This window comes from Macaca thibetana, chromosome 4 (genome assembly GCF_024542745.1).
Source record: "Macaca thibetana thibetana isolate TM-01 chromosome 4, ASM2454274v1, whole genome shotgun sequence".
Classification (NCBI taxonomy): Eukaryota; Metazoa; Chordata; class Mammalia; order Primates; family Cercopithecidae; genus Macaca; species Macaca thibetana.
The window spans coordinates 44,456,064-44,477,171 of record NC_065581.1 but is presented as its reverse complement, the minus strand read 5'-3'; the positions used below and the strand labels follow the sequence as shown (position 1 = coordinate 44,477,171).

Here is a 21,108-nt window from a genome sequence, read left to right as displayed (position 1 = left end):
TATTTTTAGTAGAGACAGGTTTTTGCCATGTTGGCCTCAAACTCCTGACCTCAAGTGATCTGCCCGCCTCGGCCTCCCAAAGTGCTGGGGTAACAGGTGTGAGCCACCGTGCCCAACCTAATTTTTGTATTTTTAATACAGACAGGGTTTCACCACGTTGGCCAGGCTGGTCTCCATCACCTGACCTCAAGTGATCCACCTGCCTCGGCCTCCCAAAGTGCTGGGATTACAGGCATGAGCCACCATGCCCAGCTGTGAAACATAAAACTTTTATCCCTTTTCTGTGTTTTTAGAAGCACTTGCTTTTTTTTTTTTTTTTTGAGACGGAGTCTCGCTGTGTCTCCCAGGCTGGAGTGCAGTGGCTGGATCTCGGCTCACTGCAAGCTCCGCCTCCCGGGTTCACGCCATTCTCCCGCCTCAGCCTCCCAAGTAGCTGGGACTACAGGCGCCTGCCACCACGCCCTGCTAGTTTTTTGTATTTTTAGTAGAGACGGGGTTTCACCATGTTAGCCAGAATAGTCTCGATCTCCTGACCTCGTGATCCGCCCGCCTCAGCCTCCCAAAGTGCTGGGATTACAGGCTTGAGCCACCGCGCCCGGCCTAGAAGCACTTGCTTTTTTTTGAGACAGGGTCTCAGTGTTACCTAGGCAGGAGTGCAGTGGTGCTATCAAAGCTCACTGCAGGCTCAAGTGGTCCTCCCACCTCTGCTTCCTGAGGAGTTTGGACTGGACCACAGATGTGCACCACCACACCCAGCTATTTTTTTATTATTATTTGTAGAGATGGGGTCTGCATTATGTTCCCCAAGCTGGTCTCAAACTCCTGGGCTCAAGTAATCCTGCCTCAGCCTCCAAAGTGCTAGAATTACAGGCCTGAGCCATCACACCCAGCCAGAAGAAGCACTTTCACACTTCATTCTCATTCAGACCCCTATTACTAGTTGAATCTCTGTCTTTCCTCTTTTTTTTTTTTTTGGAGATGAAGTCTCACTCTGTCGCCCAGGCTGGAGTGCAGCGGCGCAATCTCGGCTCACTGCAAGCTCCACCTCCTGGGTTCACGCCATTCTCCTGCCTCAGCCACCCGAGTAGCTGGGACTACAGGCGCCCGCCACCACGCTCGACTAATTTTTTTTTTTTTTTTTTGTATTTTTTAGTAGAGATGGGGTTTCACCATGTTAGCCAGGATAGTCTCGCTCTCCTGACCTTGTAATCCACCTGCCTCAGCCTCCCAAAGTGCTGGGATTACAGGTGTGAGCCACCGCAGCTGCTGAGTGTTTCTTAAACCTGAAATTATAAGGAGAATGGTGAAGGAGGATTTGTTACAAGGATGTCCTCCTTCCTATTTTTTTTATTCCTACTTTCTGGCCAGGGACCATAATGTGCAGCCTGACGGAAGTCCTGCTAAACTAAGAGTATAATGGAATTGAATATCAGTGCCATTTAGGATTTTAGGAAAAGAACTTTAAGATTTTTCACTGTTAACACAGGATATTTTTGACATCTGGTAAATCTTTTAGGGATTGATTGTGCCCAGGGGTGCAGCCCACCACCTGACAGGTGAGGGATGTGTGCTTATGCACTAAAATTTCTTAACTTGCTGCAGCACGGGTCTTTGTAAAGCCTCTGGTGCTCTTCTGTCCCCCAGAGCACTATGAAGCCCTGGTATCCCCCATCCTCGGACCTCTTTTCACCTACCTCCATATGGTAAGATAAGTCAGGAACAGGAAGCAAAGAGTACTATTAAGGCCTGTGGCCATTTTTGACCCTTGCAAGTCAGGAGCTCCTAGAAGTGTTGTCTCCTAGCCCTGCCAGACTGGCTGGGCAGAGCTTCTACCCCAGCAGACTATCCTTGCTGTAGGATCGAGCAGCTCCCAAAGAACTAAACTGATTTAATTGCCACAAGGCAGCTTCAGTTGCAGATTCTGCTCCTAACCTCCTGTTAACTGAGGAAAGGTAAAAAGAGGAATGCTTGCTCACAGACCCTTGCCAGGAATGCTAGGTCTGTTATCCTGACTCTGGAATTAAACAGGGGACTGGCTGGGAGACCCAGGAATTCTAAAAATGTTAATTCTTTCCAAGCAAAGAAGTGTTTGAGATACCACCCTCAGCATGGATGTGGGACAGGTTATAGAAACCATAGATGGTTTTTTTTTTTTTTTTGAGGCGGAGTCTCGCTCTTGTCGCCCAGGCTGGAGTGCAGTGGCCGGATCTCAGCTCACTGCAAGCTCTGCCTCCTGGGTTTAAGCCATTCTCCTGCCTCAGCCTCCCGAGTAGCTGGGACTACAGGCGCCCACCACCTCGCCCGGCTAGTTTTTTTTGTATTTTTAGTAGAGACGGGGTTTCACTGTGTTAGCCAGGATGGTCTCGATCTCCTGACCTCGTGATCCACCCGTCTCAGCCTCCCAAAGTGCTGGGATTACAGGCTTGAGCCACCGCGCCCGGCCCATAGATGGTTTTTTTAACCTTGTGGTGTGGAGTCTACAGAGGTTGTCGTTGATGTCTAGAATCATCCTTGGCTAATTTTAATCATGAAGTGGACTTGACTTTAGATACTATGTATTCCAATCCTTTCCCCAATTCTAGCGTTTATTTCCTTTGTGTTTTCCCAGAGGCTTTCCCAGAAATGGCAAGTTATCAACCAAAGGAGCCTGCTCTGGTAAGGGATACCTACCCACTCTTCTTGGTGGATGAGCTGGCAGCCAGATTTGGGGTGGGGAAAGGAAGCGGGCAGGGATTCTGCTGTCGCAGGATAGAAAAGCAGTAGGTTGTAGTCATTCTCAGTCTAGGTGATACATGGCTTGTCTGGACAGGCTGTGACCAGCAGGCAGACTGAGATCCAGCCTTTATAGGGGCTACTGTTACCTTACTCACTTATTTTGATTCTGTAATGTCTATCCAACTGGACAGAATCACTAGTAATAATGTCCTTCAGTGGATCACTGCTGTCCATTCCCAACTTTTGCATAAAACGAAGACTCGAAGAAAGTGGTCACAGAGAGTCTGATTAGGGTCACTGCTTTCTTTCTGCACTCCTGTGGAACTTGGCCCTCTGGTTTTCTGCAGTGGAGAAGATGAGGCTGCAGATGAAAACCCAGAGTCTCAAGAGATGCTGGAGGAACAACTGGTGAGGATGTTAACCCGAGAAGTCATGGACCTAATCAGTAAGTGGCAAGTAGAAACTGGGGCTATAGAGAATTTTCCTGGAAAAGAGCTGGTCACTCAGCCAACTCCACGAAGGCCTGACTAATGCAAAGGATTCATGTTTGCGGCCTGGCATGGTGGATTGCGAGGTCAAAAGATCGAGACCAGCCTGGCCAACATGGTGAAACTCTGTCTCTCCTAACAATACAAAAATTAGCTAGGCGTGGTGGCGTACGCCTGTAGTCCAGCTACTGGGGAGGCTGAGGTAGGAAAATCGCTTGAACCTGGGAGGCAGAGGTTGCAGTGAGCTGAGATCACACCACTGCACTCCAGCCTGGTGAAAGAGACTCCGTCTCAAAAAAAAGGATTCATGTTTGCAGCAACACTGACAGATCTAAAAGAAATAACTAGACAGAAGCAAGGCAGTGCTGAAGTCAACCTAAGGACAATTTATGAATTGCAAGCTGAATAGTACCAAAGCCAGAATATGGGGAAACAATCTAAAATAGCAGGAGGAATTTGGATTCATTAGGAAAAACTTCCTAGTTTTCTCAAAATATGGAAATGTTTTAAATTCTTGGACATGGAGACTGTTAATTTTCTTTTTGTTTTTACTGTGTCATTTTGTTTGTTTGAGATTCAAAGTAGACCAGGGATGTATCAAGCATCCTCTCCTAGTCACTCACTCTCACAGAATTCTGTAATTTTCTCTCAGCTAGTTGAACTTGAAGGAACAAAACAGGTCGGTCATCAGAATGCCTCTATTTCTATTGGTGAAGCTAATTCTTGTGCCTTGGACAGTACCCCCATCTTCCACCTTCCTCACCTGGCCAGAGACAGGTTGGGATCGGTGGGCCTGAGGTGGCTGTTGTGGTAGTATATACCCACCCTTCACCTAGTAACCCTGCTTTCTTGCTTTAGCGGTTTGCTGTGTTTCAAAGAAGGGTGCTGACCACAGTAGTGCTCCCCCAGCAGATGGAGACGGTAAGTGAGCCTGTGAGACCTTGGAGGTCTGCTCTTAGCCTCCCAAATACTGTTCCTTCTGAACCAGGTCGGTTTCCTTGCAGTCTGGTGAGGAGACACCCTACATCTAGTTGTCATCTCTGGACCAGCCCTCTTGCTGTGTGCCTCCATCATACTCCCACCTCCAAGCCTTTGCACATGCTGTTTCCTCTGTCTTGGATGATTTTCTCCCAACCATATACGTGATCTATTCCCTTGCTTCATTCCAATGTCACCTCTTCCAAGAGATCATCCATGACCAACCTATCAAAAATAGTAACCCCAGCTACTCTGTATTCCTCTGCTTTATTCTTCTTAATAGCACTTGTCACTGCACATTATGTTTTATGTATTCCTTTCTTACATATTTCCCATGTTAGAATGTAAACTCCCATCAGGGAAGGGATCTATTGTCCTATTCCTTTTTTTTTTTTTTTTTTTTTTTTTTTTGAGACGGAGTCTCACGCTATTGCCCAGGCTGGAGTGCAGTGGCGCGATCTCGGCTCACTGCAAGCTCCGCCTCCTGGGTTCACGCCATTCTCCTGCCTCAGCCTCCTGAGTAGCTAGGACTACAGGCACCCGCCACCGCGCCCGGCTAATTTTTTTTTTGTATTTTTAGTAGAGACGGGGTTTCACTGTGGTCTCGATCTCCTGACCTTGTGATCCGCCCGCCTCGGCCTCCCAAAGTGCTGGGATTACAGGCTTGAGCCACCGCGCCCGGCTGTCCTATTCCTTTTATCCCCAGTAACTAGATCAGTGCCTGGTACAGAGGGTGCTCAAATATTTGTCCAACAACAAAGTATCTTCAGTATTTGCAGATTTTTGTGTTTCTGCCTAGAAGCTCCCGTTTCCCTCATGTACGGCTTGGGTGTATCTCTAGAAGATTGGCCATGGGCATGGGCTATTATTATGTGGAGGTGGGAGGGGTCCCAGTACTGCTTAGCCACCAGTTAACCTAGAACACTCAGCTTTGCTTTTTTTGCGCTTCTGTCAGAACAAGATATTCTTCTCTGTTCTGAAAAGACGGAGCCTAACATTCTACTCTCTGATAACAGATGAAGAAATGATGGCCACAGAGGTCACCCCCTCAGCTATGGCAGAGCTTACAGACCTGGGCAAATGTCTGATGAAGCATGAGGTGGGTAGAAGGAACAGGTGATACCTTTACTCCTTGCCCAGGTGGGGAGCCACCTTTTACTTTTCTTGCTCTATGGTGCTGTCAAGAGTTTTTTGTAATACTCTTTTGTTATGTAAGTTCCTGGTTCTTAAGGCCCCAGAAAAAAACGAGGGAAAAGGTGCAATGCCAAAGTGTCTCCCATACCAGCCTAGGCAGGGGCTCTCAGGAAAACACATAGTAGGCACACTGATGCAGATCCCTGGTGTTTAGCCTCCCCCAGCCAGGCCTGAGCTTTGTCTCCATCCTGTACATACAGGTTTTCTCACATTTTGGTTTTTTCTTTTTGACTGGCAATACACAAAAATAGAGGAAGTAAACTCACTTCTTTTATTTTTCCTGCTTCGCTATTTAAAACTCCAGCTCCTAAGCCAGGCATGGTGGCGCACACCTGTAGTCCCAGCTGTTTGGGAGGCTGAGATGGGAGAATAGCTTGAGCCCAGGAGTTCAAGACCAGCCTGGGCAACAAAACAAGGACCCCATCTTTAGAGGGGGGAGGAAAAAAAAAAAAAACCTCCAGCTCCTGATGTATAAGAATAATCAGAGAAAATTGTGCTGCTTTTCCCACTGTAATCCTTCATCCTTTCCTGTTCAGGATGTTTGTACAGCGCTATTAATTACAGCCTTCAATTCCCTGGCCTGGAAGGATACTCTGTCCTGCCAGAGGACGACCTCACAGCTCTGCTGGCCTCTCCTCAAACAAGTATGGTGGTTCACCCCTTTTCCCTGCCCCTCATAGAAGGTTTGGGTCATGCAGACTGACTAAATCATTCAGAAGAATTGGGGTGCTGAGGCCTTGAGAGAGGCCCCCTGTGGCCCTAAAGCACAGCTGTCTCCCCAGGTGCTGTCAGGGACACTGCTCGCAGATGCAGTTACGTGGCTTTTCACCAGTGTGCTGAAAGGCTTACAGATGCACGGGCAGCACGACGGGTGCATGGCTTCCCTGGTCCATCTGGCCTTCCAGATATACGAGGCGTTGGTGAGTGGGGAAAGCATGGGGGCAGGATGGCTGCAGCTTTATCACTCAGTCTGCTTCTGGTCTCTTGGGCCTTATCCTAAATCCAGGCACCTGCCAAATTGCTGGTGCTAGCTCTGAGAAATGGGTGTGGCAGGAAATGGGGAGGGTGGCAATAACCTACATCCAGTAAGTTTATTCCTGCTGGTATCAGCGCCCCAGGTACCTGGAGATAAGAGCTGTAATGGAGCAAATCCCTGAAATACAGAAGGACTCACTGGACCAGTTTGACTGCAAGCTTTTAAACCCCTCCCTGCAGAAAGTGGCTGACAAGCGCCGAAAGGACCAATTCAAACGCCTCATTGCTGGTTGCATAGGGGTAGGTCACGAACCTTCATTAGTGCACCCAACCCCCTTCTTAAATCATGTGTATGGGCAAACCTTATAAACCAACTGTAGTTATTGACCATTATGGTGATATAATTTTTTTTTTTTTTTTTTTTGAGACAGGGTTTCATTCTTGTTGCCCAGGCTGGAATGCAGTGGTGCAATCTCAGCTCACCACAGCCGCCACCTCCTAGGTTCAAACGATTCTCCTGCCTCCGCCTCCCAAGTAGCTGGGATTATAGGCATGCGCCACCACACCTGGCTAATTTTTTGTATTTTTAGTAGAGACATGGTCTCTCCATGTTGGTCAGGCTGGTCTTGAACTCCTGACCTCAGGTGATCCACCCGCCTTGGCCTCCCAAAAGTGTTGGGATTACAGGTGTGAGCCACTGCGCCAGACCAAGAGAATCTTCAACTACTACTTAGGGCCCAGCATTAATTCTTTCTCATTTGTTTTCCACAGAAACCCTTGGGAGAGCAGTTCCGAAAAGAAGTTCACATTAAGAATCTTCCCTCACTTTTCAAAAAAACAAAGCCAATGCTGGAGACAGAGGTGCTGGACAATGATGGGGGTGGCCTGGCCACCATCTTTGAACCCTGAATCAATTTTTTGGGCATCCTTCCTCGGCCTTTCTTGTCATCTCTTCTTTCCCTTTGTAGCTAATCTCTAGGCCCTTCTTGCACTGCCACCTCACTTTCCACTATTGTCAGCCTGGAAAGAGATCCAGGTCTGGAGCTGGAGAGAACAGGCCCTGTGCAGGACCAGAAGTAATTATACTAAAGTATCAAGAAAGGGAGTTAGGGCTTAAACCATTCTGTCTAGATGTCCCGGATAGTTCCCATTCTACTTGGAGATTTGGCTTTTCCAAGAAAAGCTAGAGCAGAGCAGCCCTTCTCCCACAAGCCCTCCCACCCCTGTGCAGCCACATACCTGTACAGAATGGTAACTAGGGATGCTGTGCCCAACACTGCGACTAGCAAGGCTCGCAGCAAGAGCACAGCCCTCAACTACTTGTGCCAGAGTTTCTCTTGGACCACTCCAACTCCCACTGAGCCCTTTTGCTGCTGGGCTGGCAGGAAACTTGCCCCACTCCCTAAGGGGCACGTCTGGGTTAGGTGCTAAGTGCTGAAAAGAACTTGGCCAGTTCTCTCAACTTTGCTTTGGGCAAGAATCTGGTCACCTGATGGGACGCATGGTATAGGCTACTGCTAAACTTGGCACAGTGTCAAGTATAGTACCTCCAAGGACCAGGGCTGGGCAGTCTTTAGTGCTAACATCCCCTTTAGAGCTCACACATCTTGCCCTTCCATGAATGACCCCTCAGTTTGGCTTCCCCAGCCTCAAGGTCCACTCAGGCACAAGAGCCACAGTACCCTAGAGAGTGTCACATGACACCATTGTCATCCAAGGATAAAACAGACCAACTAGGCTATATCTGTGATAAGCAGCTAGCAAAGCCACTGGTCTTCTAGGACTAAGACCAGGTGCCTTCCGCAATCTCATGGTCTTTCAGGTCCCTGGTTACTTTTCTCAAAGACCATCTCCAAAAGAAAAGAATACATGCCTTCGCATCACAACCTGTACTGTGAGTCCATTCTAGAGGTCACTGAAAGGCCCTATAAACAGGACTCGGATATGGGACCTGGCCCTGACGTTATTACTGGCCATAAAGGCAGACTTAATCCATACAGAAACCAGTGTGTCCATGTGCTCTGCACAAAAACAGACCTGTTGTCCACCAATCCACTGACAAGAGGGTTTCCATGAGAGCCGAAGTGGACTGAAGCTATAGTTTTTAGCTGGTGCGGGCCAGAGGCAGGGTCAGATTGGGAAGAGGCAAAGCTGAGGAAGCAGAAGTTGGAGTCTCATGTTGCTCCCTCTTCCCGTGTGGTGCTCTGGGTTCCTGTGGATTGTGAAGGCGATCTCAAGAGTGTTTCCCTCCAAACCTGATAGCTGCCTATTCCTGTCTGGTTGGGGCTGTGGAGGATGTAGTTGTATTTATTGTGTTGTAATATTTTTAACATCCTGTGACTTCATGTTAGAAGTTTTCTATTGTTTATAGAAACTTTTTGTAGAAACATTAACTCCAAAGCACATCTGCATGTCAGTAAAAGTCTCAGTTTCATACAGAAAGGGACCCATCTGCCTTTTTCAACCTAGTCTTAAAACCAGTGACATACTCCAGAGTTACTCCATGAGCACCCTGCAAAAGGGGACTGAACAGGAAGAAATGTGACTGATGAACCTGGTCTTTCAAGCTTTCTGAAATGGTGTGCCAGTTAGAAAAGGATTTCTATCCTGACACACCCAGACTAGGCAGCCCATACCATTCTCACAGTGTCTTTCATATGTGGCTGCTGGGCCTGGCCCAAAGGAATTGCTACTGTTCTTTGTTGGAGCTGTCAATAGCGGCATGAACTTCCCTGGTAATCCGGGAGACAGGTGAAATGGTGCATTCACTCTAGCTTGAATGTTTTTCTAGGGGTTTGGCTGTACTCCCAGAAACCACCTTAATTTGCCAATTCTCAGGAGGTGTTTTTTGTTGTTTTTGAGACAGGGTCTCACTGTTACCCAGGCTGGAGTGTACATCTGATGTTCTTAATTGCTAAAGGTCAAACCAGTTCTGAAGTGAGGCCCTGTTTTTCGCAGTGGCTCACACCTGTAATCCCAACACTTTGGGAGGCCCCAAGGCAGACAGATCACTTGAGGTCAGGAGTTTGAGACCAGTCTGACCAATATGGTGAAACCCTCTCTCTACTAAAAATACAAAAAATTACACATAGCCAGGCGTGGTGGTACACACCTGTAGTCCCAGCTACTCGGGAGGCTGAGGCAAGAGAATTGCTTGAACCCAGGAGGAGGAGGTTGCAGTGAGCAGAGATTGCACCACTGCACTCCAGCCTGGGCAACAAAGTGAGACTCTGTCTCAAAAAACATAAAAGTTGTCTCAAGAAGTTTTGTTTGGACATGAGTTTATTTACATCTAAGGCCTTACAAAGGCCTAAAAGTCTCATTTTATGGCACATTTAACAAAATGTATTGATTAAAAATAAAGCTGGAATTGTCCCAGAAAACTCAGGATCCCTAGTCACACTGGGCTCTCTGTACAGCTGTCCTGTAGGGTGGGTCAGTCAGAACCCAAAGCTTCAGCTTGCCTCAGGAACATCCAAGCTCAGTCCATCTGAACCGCATCTAGTTCATCCAAGAAGCGCCGGCACTTCCCCATCAGTACTTTGATGGCTTCACTCACCAGCACATCTGGTGGCAACACCCCCGTTGACTCAACAGAGACTGGGGATCAAAGAGACACTTTAGCCTAGGCGGGGCTTGCCTGTAGAAAGCCCCTGTTACTCAAACTTCACATCTAGACTGGAAGGAAGCTGCAGCACCAAAGAGTACTGCCCACTCATCTCACCACTTCATACTCACAGATATAATGATCTCGAACCCGGGCAAGCCTCACAACCTTCTTTAGCTTCTCATGCCGGAAGATTTCTCTGCTGAAGGTATCCAGCCGGGGGTTGGCAACTCTGGCCACCTTTTTACCTAATGAGAACAAACCACGTTTTTTTATTCTTTTTTCTAATTTGCCCCTTGGTAGCAAACCATGTTATACTTTTAGGAACCCAGGGTTATTTCTGTCACCTTCAACGAAAATATAATTTAGGTCCTAACCTGAACAGCACCCCAAATACCATACCTTGGACTTCCTGCACCTCAATAACACCAGGTGAGAAGCACCTGCTCAACTCCTCAGCTGCCTCCCCTTCCACGGGCTCAAGCAGGGTGATGTCTGGCAGGAGCCTATAACTGGCTGTTGCCACTGGTGAAAACTTGGCATGATCTTTGCCTGGAGAGGAAGAGAGAAAGTGCCTATACGAAACCCTTCTAGGATTAGGAAGAATACTCTTCCTAAGCTGCTAACAGCAAAAGCACGATGCTCTTGGCTTTCTACCTGCTAGGAATATCTCAGCTGAGTTCCCTAGTCAGCTTGCCCCACTGCAACCAAACTACCCCTCTTCCCAGGAAGGAACACAGGGTTCTCACCAATGCCCTTGACACAGTGCATAAGCAGGTCAATTTCTTGGCCAGGCCGCAGCTGAGCAATGAGGATGTCATCGTGCACTGGTCGGATAGTGCCCTCTGGGAAAAGATCAGCCTGATTCCCCAGGGGGATCCATGTCATATGCCTGGTATACACTGGAGGAAAAACATGTCAAAAGATTTCAGTTCCTAAAACTAGCAGCCACCCACAGGTGGGGCCTCTTCCTCACCCTACCACTACTTACCTTTGTGGTTCACATACAGTTCGTTGGGGTCAGAGGAATCTTTAGCAGCATGGGGGTTCCGAGTGCATCTGACTTGGAGACGAAACCGTAGGGTATCTATCTCTGTGCCATCTTCATCTCCTGCACAAATGGAGGGAGCTCTTAAGAACTAGTAAACATCTGGCCGGGCGCGGTGGCTCAAGCCTGTAATCCCAGCACTTTGGGAGGCCGAGACGGGCGGATCACGAGGTCAGGAGTTCGAGACCATCCTGGCTAACACGGTGAAACCCTGTCTCTACTAAAAAATACAAAAAACTAGCCGGGCGAGGTGGCGGGCGCCTGTAGTCCCGGCTACTCGGGAGGCTGAGGCAGGAGAATGGCGTAAAAACCCGGGAGGCAGAGCTTGCAGTGAGCTGAGATCCGGCCACTGCACTCCAGCCTGGGCGACACAGCGAGACTCCGTCTCAAAAAAAAAAAAAAAAAGAACTAGTAAACATCTGAGTGCCAGCACTATGCTGAATGCTTTACATATGTGTCCCATTTAATTACGGCAAACTTGGGAAGCCAAGGCAAGTGTTCTCACAGATGAAAAACACTGATGTACAAACATAAGTAACTTACCCAACATCACAGTCAACCAGGATTTGAACCCAGACAGTCCACTTCTCCCAAAATTTCATTTTCTTACCTTGATTCCGATACTCAAAAAGACGGGGATCAGCATGAATGGGAATGAGCCCCAGACGGTGAGCAAGGATCTCATCCTGAACAATGGATGTATTATTGTACACCAGGACCTTCTCCACAGCCATAGTTGGCACCTGCCCAAGGAAAAATAACCACTTATCTGCAAAAACCCAACAGACCCCCTACCTATCCCCACAACCCCACCCTCCAGAGGTAAGGAGCTATCTCTCTTCCTAGAATGTTTAATGAGAAATTTACAAAGAATGAGAAGGTAAAATGCTCAGCAAAATTCCAGGAAAAATGAGGGAAGGACAGCTTGAGACAATTCTCCAAGTGAGGTGTCAGTGCAGTTCCCAAAGCAACTCCAGCCTTGTCACCATGCCTGCCAATACCTCAGCTAACAGAATTCGTCGAAAAGCATTGGCAATGGCTGCGTCAATTCCCACCATGTCGAACTCCAGTGAGTTTTCATCCATGTGTACTACATCCACACGGAAATTCTAGAGGGACAGGAAAAACATTTAAGTGAAACCTGCTCTCTCTGTAATATCTCTTCATACCTCCCCCTTAGATAATTCCCTCAAGTATTATCCTCTCATCCAAAAACCTCCCTTTGCCCAGATGTCCCTTATTAAATATTATTTCTCGCCCAGTGCTTTAGTTTCATAAAAAGTCTCCATTTTTGTCGTCCATTCATTAAAACCCTATGCAATATGGCTTCCAACCAAACCATCCACAGAAGCTATTCCACTAAAGAACAGAAACTACCATAGTGCTTAGTCCTGTTGACACTACCCAGTCCTCTTACTAGACTTCTGTTATGCTTGACATTGATTAAAAAACCTCCTCCGGGCCCAGCACGGTGACTCACACCTGTAATCCCAGCACTATGGGAGGCCGAGGGGCGGATCACAAGGTCAGGAGTTTGAGACCAGCCTGGCCAGCATGGTGAAACCCCGTCTCTACTAAAAATACAAAAAATTAGCTGGGCATGGTGGCGCGTAGCTGTAGTCCCAGCTACTCGGGAGGCTGAGGCAGGAGAACTGCCTGAACCCAGGAGGCGGAGGTTGCAGTGAGCCAAGATTGCACCACTGCACTCCAGCCTGGGAGATAAGAGTGTTTCATGAAAAGGAAAAAAAAAAAAAAAAAAAAAAAAAAAAAAAATCCCCTTTTTTGAACGATTCCCCTGGTTTCTGAGCTCCACTCTTCTTCCATCTCTGATGATCAACTTCCACCCATCTCTAAATTTGCCAGGTTCTTGTCTCTCTCCCAGGTCACCTTAACTGTACTAACAGTTTTAGCAACTATCTGTTCTGACAACTCCCAAAATTTCATCTCACTTCTGATCTCATTTCAAGCATGCAGTCTTCTAGCCTGCTAGATTTCCCCACATACAGAAAACAATGCATCATCATCCCTGTTCCCCAGACCCATTTCTCCTCTTAGTAAATGATACCACAAAGCAAAAAGCAGTTCCCAAGCCAGAAAAAGTCATTTTATGCTACCCCCACAGCCTTTATCCATGCAATCATAAATTTACCTTATATTCTTCCTTTGCTCTATTTCTACCATCAGTCTTAGTTCATATCTTCAACCTCAGCTTCCCTTACAACAGATCTGCCTGCTCCATATGATCCTCCTCAAACTCATTCCCTCCCAGCCATCAAGGTTGCAAATCTGATCATGTCTGCTTAAGAAACTATTCAAGCTCCCTATCATCCACAGTGTGACACACTTCAATCTTGCCGACCACTCATGCCAGAACTACTTGGACATTCCCGGAGCACATGTCACAGAAGTCATAATTTTTTTTCAAGCATTAGCCTTTTTCATTGTTCATACTTTATTCCTTGTATCAACAGGTTAAAAAAGTAAAATTTTCCCAGGCACTGATTTACACATCATGTTTATAAGCTGCATAAAGGGTAACATTTAGGTCAGTTGCATAAAGGGTAACATTCAGTAATCTATTTAAATGCAATTTTAACCCTTATTTTAAGCTAAGTGAAACAATAATACAAAAGACTAAATACACACAAAACCTGCATATCCTGAACTTCACTGACGTGAAACTCAAATCTTTCATAATTCAACTCCTGTTTTTTTTTTACTTACCATTCAAGGTTCAATTCAGATGTCCCCTCCTCTTGAAATGTTAAGTACCTCTCGGCCCCTCTTCCTGGTCTCAGCGGAATGCTCCCCACCCCAACCCTGCCGTCTTCATCGCTATCAACCACCTTCACCATATTACACTAGATGCACTTGTTTATACGCACCATTCCTCAACAAGACGGAGTATCTCTGCAGAGATAGAAACCGTGTCTAATTTGGCCTGTAAACGGAGCGTCTAGCACATTGCTCAACAAACACAAACGGAGCGACCCCCAAAAGCAGCTGCTGAGACAGACACAGGCTGCTCAGGCCACAGGGTCTGGCCTTCATAACCCTCCCCAGACAACTTCGGCCCCACTTACCTTCTCGAAGCGGTCCTGGTCCCAGGCATCATCATAACCGGAATAGTTTCCGGGAAAGTCAGTGGTATGGACCTAGAGCAAAGGGACGAGTTTGTCCACGAAGGGACAATGAGCCCACGGCTATCCCCACGCCAATCCCAAGACCCACCCCTGTTCCGCTCTCATTCCTCCCGCCCGAGCTCAAGGCCACAAGGCTTACATTGCGAACCCCAAACTCCCCTAGAACCACGCGGCCCCGCATCTCCTCCACCGCCTGAGAAGCCGCCATCTTCAACCTCTCCACGAGACTGGAGGCTCTATCCGGCGCGTGCGTCCTAGTAGACTGGCTCCGTCTCCGTGGCAACGCGCCACCGCCTGGAATCTTAAATATCGCGAGACTTTTCCCCGCTTCCGTCCACGTCCCCAGCCTCCGGAAGTTGGTTTTGTCCAAACATCCGGGCTTCTCTTTTTTGTGTTCCGGCCGATCCCACCTCTCCTCGACCCGGGACGTCTCCCTCACTAAGGCCCACGTCTCGCCCACTCCTCCGCGCGCGGGGCTAGCGCGGGCTTCAGCGACGGGAGCCTTCAAGGGACATGGCAACTACAGCGGCGCCGGCGGGCGGCGCCCGAAATGGAGCTGGCCCGGAATGGGGAGGGTTCGAAGAAAACATCCAGGTAATGGCCCCAAGGCACTAGCTGCCAGCAACCCGAGGGCCAGCGATGTCCAGAAGTGTCTTGAGGATTCTCCTTGTGGGCCTGGAAGTCCGCTCCATTTGCAAAACTCTCTTCTTTGGGTCTTCGTGCACACTAAAGTCAGTAGGATTAACATTGACCTGAAAGGGCCAGACTAGTACTCCAGCCTGAGGGTCTCGGGTCTCTGGGCCCGCTCGAGGCATTAGGAAGAAGGTATTCTTGGAACAAGTTAGGAAGTTGGTTGGGGTCAGGCATGGAGTGGGGTTGGGTGGGATTCACTGGCATTCGCTGAAAACATATTATGTGTATAGTTTTGTCTGGGGCTTAGGAAAGAAGGAAATGGGCACTTTTTCAGCCTTTTAGTCTTTGGTAGGTAAGGTAGGAAAAAGACAGGAATGGAAGACTAGTAGTATGTTTCCCAGGCTAGAAAATTCAGCCAAAGCTAGAAACCAAGAGTTCTGAGAGCATATGAGGGGGAATGGAGTGGCATGATCTGTAGTGATTCCGAGCCGTATCCTCAGCAGTGGAAGAACAAAGCCCTAAACCCTGGGATGAGCAGAGGACTTAATGGATGGAACAGAAAAGTCCTGCACTCTAGGAGCCATTGTCTTCACAGGGCGGAGGCTCAGCTGTGATTGACATGGAGAACATGGACGATACCTCAGGCTCTAGCTTCGAGGATATGGGTGAGCTGCATCAGCGCCTGCGCGAGGAAGAAGTAGACGCTGATGCAGCTGATGCAGCTGCTGCTGAAGAAGAGGATGGAGAGTTCCTGGGCATGAAAGGCTTTAAGGGACAGCTGAGCCGGCAGGTGGCAGATCAGGTAAGCATGATTGAATCTTCTGCAGGTGGAAAGGTATACCTAGGTATGTCCCATGTTCTGGAGTTGGTGTTGGTGATGTTTGCCCCAGGTTGTCCAGTTAGAACCATGTAGAAATCAAGCGGAAAATAGGCAACAGGGTCTAGAACCAACAGTCCCACAATACCTATGCCCATCTTCCTTACTTCAGATGTGGCAGGCCGGGAAGAGACAAGCCTCCAGGGCCTTCAGCTTGTACGCCAACATCGACATCCTCAGACCGTACTTTGATGTGGAGCCTGCTCAGGTGCGGAGCAGGTGAGGAGCCTTCTCTTGAAGAAGCTTCCCTCCTAACACCTAGTCCTTTATGCACACTACAATCAGATTTCAAGCCCTGGGCTCTGGTGGGCTCCCCCTCTTCATGACCCCATCATCTCTCATCACTACACCTGTCACTGAAACAAATAATAATAGCTACCAACTTTCTCCTTTTTTCCATCTAGCTGACTACTCATATTCCCTCAAAACCTACCTCAGATGTCACTTCCTCTGTTCCACATTCCTCAATCCCACCCCCAGTTTGTTCTCTCCTGGTGTTCCTATAGAACGTTGTGCTTGGCAGCCAGGCGCGGTGGCTCACGCCTGTAATCCCAGCACTTTGGGAGGCTGAGGCGGGTGGATCACAAGAGCAGGAGATCGAGACCATCCTGGCTAACACTGAAACCCCGTCTCTACTAAAAATACAAAAAAAATTAGGAGGCTGAGGTAGGAGAATGGCATGAACCCGGGAGGCAGAGCTTGCGGTGAGCCGAGATTGCGCCACTGCGCTCTAGCCTGGGCCACAGAGCAAGACTCCATCTAAAAAAAAAAAAAAAAAAAAGAACTCTGTGCTTGCCTCTAATAGACAGCACTTCACCACTGCTTTCCTTTCTTATTCCTGGAATCTTCCCCCCAGAGACCAACAGCATCTCAAAAGCAGGCTCTGTCTTGTTTATCTTTTTATTCCCAGCAGCAGAACAGTCTCAGAATCAAAATATCAGGGCATAGTTTTTGAGTGACTTTTCAAGAACTAGATTTAATCCTGGCTTGGTTTTTTTGTTCGTCCTTTAATCAATGCTAATCAAATACCCAGGACCACTCTGCAAGTATTTATTAAGCATTTGCTCTGTGCCAGACCCTATACTAATTGTATCTGGTTCAGTGGTGAAGATAGATAGGAGCCTTGCTCTTGAGTGCAGTTACAGCACAGTATTCATGCTATGATGGGGCACACAGGAGGGATATGTGAGCCAAAGCAGGTTGGTGGATGGGACAGGACAAGTTTCCCAGAGGAAGTAAAATCTAGCTAAAATCCAAGGTATGATTAGGAGCTAGCCACTTGAGAGAAGGGGCAAGTGACTGAATTTTCATACCACTTCACATATATTTTTCAAGAAAATGCTCGACAGTACCTGGAGGCACAGTTAAGCAGGAAGAGGAGGCGTTTTTACTGTTCCCTCAGTAACACCTTTCATTCTAAACCTTCCATCTAGCCCGCTAGACTTTTCCCAGGGCTTCCTCATTATAGCCCTGAATTCTGGGTACTCTCTGCTGAGGTCTGCCTGTCTTGTCTTGTCTTTTTATTTTGTTTTGTTTTTTTGAGATGGAGTCGCACTCTGTCACCAGGCTGGAATGCAGTGGCGCGATCTCGGTTCACTGCAACCTCCACCTGCCAGGTTCAAGCAGTTCTCCTGCCTCAGCCTCCTGAGTAGCTGGGACTACAGGCACCCGCCACCATGCCCAGCTAATTTTATGTATCTTTCATAGAGACGAGGTTTCACCATATTGGCCAAGCTGGCCCCTAACTGCCGACCTTGTAATCTGCCCGCCTCAGCCTCCCAAAGTGCTGGGATTACAGGTGTGAGCCACCGCGCTCAGCCTGCCTGTCTTTTTTTTTTTTTTTTTTTTTTTTTTTTTTTTTTTTTTTTTTTTTTTGAGACGGAGTCTCGCTTTGTGGTCCAGGCTGGAGTGCAGTGGCCGGATCTCAGCTCACTGCAAGCTCCGCCTCCCGGGTTTATGCCATTCTCCTGCCTCAGCCTCCGGAGTAGCTGGGACTACAGGCACCCGCCACCTCGCCCGGCTAGTTTTTTGTATTTTTTAGTAGAGACGGGGTTTCACCGTGTTAGCCAGGATGGTCTTGATCTCCTGACCTCGTGATCCGCCCGTCTCGGCCTCCCAAAGTGCTGGGATTACAGGCTTGAGCCACCGCGCCCGGCCTGCCTGTCTTTTCAAGGGGAGGGGGCAGATGGATACATGGTTAGGCTCTCCGTCAAGGCCCAGCAGGGTTGAGTTCTCCATATAGCTGCTGTTTCAGTCAGCTAAGTTTCAGAGGGTTGTCCTTCCTGGAAGTTAATTTTAGGGGCAAGGAAATGATTTCCTTATTCCCTATCTGTCTTTACTACCCTGTTCTACCCTGTCATCCGACATGTCCTCTAGGCCAGGCCCCATTCCCTGGAGTTAGAGATGAATAAAATTCAGGCCGTGCCCTCCAGAACCTCATGGCCTCCGGCTGCCTCTGCTTTAATCTCTCCTCTCCTTTCCCAGGCTCCTGGAGTCCATGATCCCTATCAAGATGGTCAACTTCCCCCAGGTGAATAGGGGGTGGCACGTCTGGAGAGCGGGGGGAAGCACCAGGGCAGAGGGTGGGACCACCAGGCAAATCCTGGGAAGCCATAAACAGACGAGCTGTTGTACCCTCCAGCCTGAATGAGTTGGTATATTGACAGAAAATTGCAGGTGAACTCTATGGACCTCTCATGCTGGTCTTCACACTGGTTGCCATCCTACTCCACGGGATGAAGACATCTGACACTATTATCGTAAGCAGGACAGACAACTTTGGGGGGGTGGCTGCACTAGGTTGAAAGCTGCCTGAGGATGCGGTGGTGGAGTGAGACAGGAACCGCCCCTGCGGAAGGCCCTAGGTGAGGCTGAGATCAGAGGCCTCCTAGGACTAAGTAGAGCCTTCACCCCACAGCGGGAGGGCACCCTGATGGGCACAGCCATTGGCACCTGCTTCGGCTACTGGCTGGGAGTCTCATCCTTCATTTACTTCCTCGCCTACCTGTGCAACGCCCAGATCACCATGCTGCAGATGTTGGCACTGCTGGTAAGGAGCCAGGCGTGGTGGGCAAGAGTGATGTTAAAAAGAGTAGCCAGGCCTTGGTCTGCATCTGTCCTGGGGCCCCGAAGCCTGGAATGGGAGGAGTAGGCCAATGGACCGTGTGTTTCCCACGGTCCCCATGAGAGGCCAGAAACCAGCCCAACCTGAGTGATTCCCCTCTCCACCATCCTCCTTCCCAGGGCTATGGCCTCTTTGGGCACTGCATTGTCCTGTTCATCACCTATAATATCCATCTTCACGCCCTCTTCTACCTCTTCTGGCTTTTGGTGGGTGGACTGTCCACACTGCGCATGGTAAGCTGGGCAAGAGGCTTCCAGGGGTGGGCTGTCCTCCCAGGGAGTTGGGGAAGACAGCCTGGAGCTGTCCATCTCACAAAGAGCCCTAAATGGGAGGGAAGGGCCCAAAGATGGTTCTGCCCTGGGTGGGAGTGTCTTCCCCACTCCTCACTTTGGAGCCAGGCCCTTTGAGCTGTATTCTCATGGCCCTAGGTAGCAGTGTTGGTGTCTCGGACCGTGGGCCCCACACAGCGGCTGCTCCTCTGTGGCACCCTGGCCGCCCTACACATGCTCTTCCTGCTCTATCTGCATTTTGCCTACCACAAAGTGGTAGAGGGTAAGTGGCAGGAAGGCCTGGGTGGGGGAGAATGGGACAGCAGCTGCCTAGGGCAAGAAGCTGGATATCATGGTCAGTGGGCTGGGCCCATCTGACCCTTGCTCACCTTCCATCTTCCTTCCAGGGATCCTGGACACACTGGAGGGCCCCAACATCCCGCCCATTCAGAGGGTCCCCAGAGACATCCCTGCCGTGCTCGCTGCTGCTCGGCTTCCCACCACCATCCTCAACGCCACAGCCAAAGCTGTTGCGGTGACCCTGCAGTCACACTGACTCCACCTGAAATTCTTGGCCAGTCCTCTTTCCCACAGCTGGAGAGAGCAGGAAGACTATTAAAGGACAGTCCTGATGACATATTTCTTAGATGGGGTCTGCAGCTGCCACTGAGCTGTAGCTGCGTTAAGTACCTCCTTGATGCCTGTTGGCACTTCTGAAGGGCACAAGGCCAAGAACTCCTGGCCAGGACTGCAAGGCTCTGCAGCCAGTGCAGAAAATGGGCCAGCTCCTCTGAGACCCCTCACCACCTACTCCTTCCTTCCTCTTTATCTCTCCCACACTGTCTTGCTAAATATAGACTTGGTAATTAAAATGTTGATTGAAGTCTGGAACTGCAGTGGCTGATCCAGTGGTCCTCCCTGTCATCCCACTTACTATATACTTTCATGCTCAATCAGCAATGGTAATGTCGTATGTTCCCTTTTTCATATCCTCACCCAGACAGGATAAAGGTGGGACAGGCCAGACTACATAGAAGGCAGTGCTTGAATATGGAACCTACCCCTGAGGGCAGGGGACACCTGACCCATGAAGCGGCAGGGAGGCCTCAAGCACAAAAGCCATAAGCCTGATGAAACACTGCAGCCAGCTTGAGTCTGGGCTCAGCTGCACTCTTGGGAAGCCAAGGAAGCAGTGACAATTGGACAAAACATCCCGACTCAAACCCCGTGTCAAAACAAGGATCTTCTGCTCCTGGGCATTGTGGGGATAATTTTCCTGTGGAGCTCATAATTGAAGCCAAACTTGGCTTTGCCCTGGTGGTACTGGGGCCAGCTCCTTTCAGTTTTTCTGTCTTTCCTCATAAAACCAACCACCACTCCTAACATAGCACCATCCACCCCCCGCACCACCACCTCTTTAATCTGCTCCACTTAATTCTGGTGGCTAAAAGAGGGAATACGGCCTTTGACCTTCCTTCACTATATTGAATATTATGTTTTATGTACAATAATCTCCTTACACTAGTAAATCTGGGTCAGCAGCCTCTATCCCTCCTAACAAAGGGACTAACAGAAGTGCCCTTCATTTGTCCTGCGTTACATAAGTGAGGCCCCCACCACCCTGGCCAGTGGATAAAGTTGCCACAGTACCGCCTGCACCGTGGGGTGTGACTCAGCTGCCTTCACGTCCTCACCAGTGCTCCAGGGCTCTGGCCCTGGCACCTCCTCTGTATTGGCAGCCCCAGTGTCGCGGCAGGGACACACCCTCAGATGTCAACAGTGCCCTGCATACCTGGAAAAGGCGTGGCACCAGGACCTTGCATCTATCTGAGGCTTCCCTGCCCTAGGGACCCTCTGGGGTTCCCTTCTCCCCAGCAGCTCAGGCTGGCTCTGCCCAGCCGTGGCCCCCAGGGCCTCCCTGGTGAGGCCGCCATCTTGGCGAGAAGCAAGTGGGAAGTCCCCGTGGACCGGGATCCCCATGCACGCTGCTTCTCGAGTCACGAGGGCAGGGCGAGGCGCGGCACGGAAGAAAGGGCCCTGGGGCCTTCGAAATAGGA

General features: G+C 49.2%; 3 protein-coding genes across 5 annotated transcripts in view; 2 read left to right on the top strand and 1 right to left on the bottom strand.

The window, feature by feature from the left end:
* The window catches only part of XPO5 (exportin 5), a 53,032-nt gene extending 44,244 nt beyond the window's left edge, over positions 1–8,788 (top strand). For both annotated transcript variants that reach the window (XM_050786907.1, XM_050786905.1), the window contains 9 exons: positions 1,606–1,703; positions 2,609–2,655; positions 3,063–3,160; positions 4,062–4,124; positions 5,198–5,280; positions 5,912–6,019; positions 6,158–6,295; positions 6,486–6,650; positions 7,122–8,788. In XM_050786907.1, coding sequence (XP_050642864.1) covers positions 1,606–1,703; positions 2,609–2,655; positions 3,063–3,160; positions 4,062–4,124; positions 5,198–5,280; positions 5,912–6,019; positions 6,158–6,295; positions 6,486–6,650; positions 7,122–7,259 — 938 coding nt within the window. In that variant the 3' untranslated portion in view covers positions 7,260–8,788. The remainder of the gene's footprint in view (positions 1–1,605; positions 1,704–2,608; positions 2,656–3,062; positions 3,161–4,061; positions 4,125–5,197; positions 5,281–5,911; positions 6,020–6,157; positions 6,296–6,485; positions 6,651–7,121) is intronic.
* An 826-nt stretch (positions 8,789–9,614) lies between these two features.
* Positions 9,615–14,434, bottom strand: POLR1C (RNA polymerase I and III subunit C). The gene is made up of 9 exons (XM_050786980.1): positions 14,288–14,434; positions 14,089–14,160; positions 12,007–12,114; positions 11,616–11,748; positions 10,949–11,068; positions 10,707–10,859; positions 10,360–10,509; positions 10,089–10,205; positions 9,615–9,950 (listed from the first exon to the last, which is right to left on the bottom strand). The coding sequence occupies exons 1-9, from the start codon at positions 14,354–14,356 to the stop codon at positions 9,832–9,834; spliced, it is 1,041 nt and encodes a 346-aa protein (XP_050642937.1). The 5' UTR covers positions 14,357–14,434; the 3' UTR covers positions 9,615–9,831.
* Positions 14,435–14,483: 49 nt separating this feature from the next.
* YIPF3 (Yip1 domain family member 3) lies at positions 14,484–19,942 on the top strand. Of its 2 annotated transcripts, XM_050786978.1 has the most exons (9): positions 14,484–14,742; positions 15,377–15,583; positions 15,771–15,877; positions 18,143–18,188; positions 18,325–18,417; positions 18,576–18,707; positions 18,902–19,015; positions 19,211–19,334; positions 19,459–19,942. In XM_050786978.1, the coding sequence occupies exons 1-9, from the start codon at positions 14,662–14,664 to the stop codon at positions 19,605–19,607; spliced, it is 1,053 nt and encodes a 350-aa protein (XP_050642935.1). In that variant the 5' UTR covers positions 14,484–14,661; the 3' UTR covers positions 19,608–19,942. The 2 variants fall into 2 exon arrangements, with proteins under 2 accessions (XP_050642935.1, XP_050642936.1); XM_050786979.1 differs by lacking the exon at positions 19,211–19,334.
* Positions 19,943–21,108: the final 1,166 nt, after the last annotated feature.

What these genes read in the sequence shown, in the direction of transcription:
- POLR1C (XM_050786980.1), bottom strand. Translation starts at nt 14,356, where the DNA reads ATGGCGGCTTCTCAGGCGGTGGAGGAGATGCGGGGCCGCGTGGTTCTA. An exon ending in GGGAGTTTGGGGTTCGCAAT is followed by an intron (nt 14,161 to 14,287) that starts GTAAGCCTTGTG and finishes CCTTTGCTCTAG; the next exon opens with GTCCATACCACTGACTTTCC. An exon ending in GGTTCGAGATCATTATATCT is followed by an intron (nt 9,951 to 10,088) that starts GTGAGTATGAAG and finishes TTTGATCCCCAG; the next exon opens with TCTCTGTTGAGTCAACGGGG.
- YIPF3 (XM_050786978.1), top strand. Translation starts at nt 14,662, where the DNA reads ATGGCAACTACAGCGGCGCCGGCGGGCGGCGCCCGAAATGGAGCTGGC. An exon ending in GGTTCGAAGAAAACATCCAG is followed by an intron (nt 14,743 to 15,376) that starts GTAATGGCCCCA and finishes TTGTCTTCACAG; the next exon opens with GGCGGAGGCTCAGCTGTGAT. An exon ending in CTACCACAAAGTGGTAGAGG is followed by an intron (nt 19,335 to 19,458) that starts GTAAGTGGCAGG and finishes TCTTCCTTCCAG; the next exon opens with GGATCCTGGACACACTGGAG.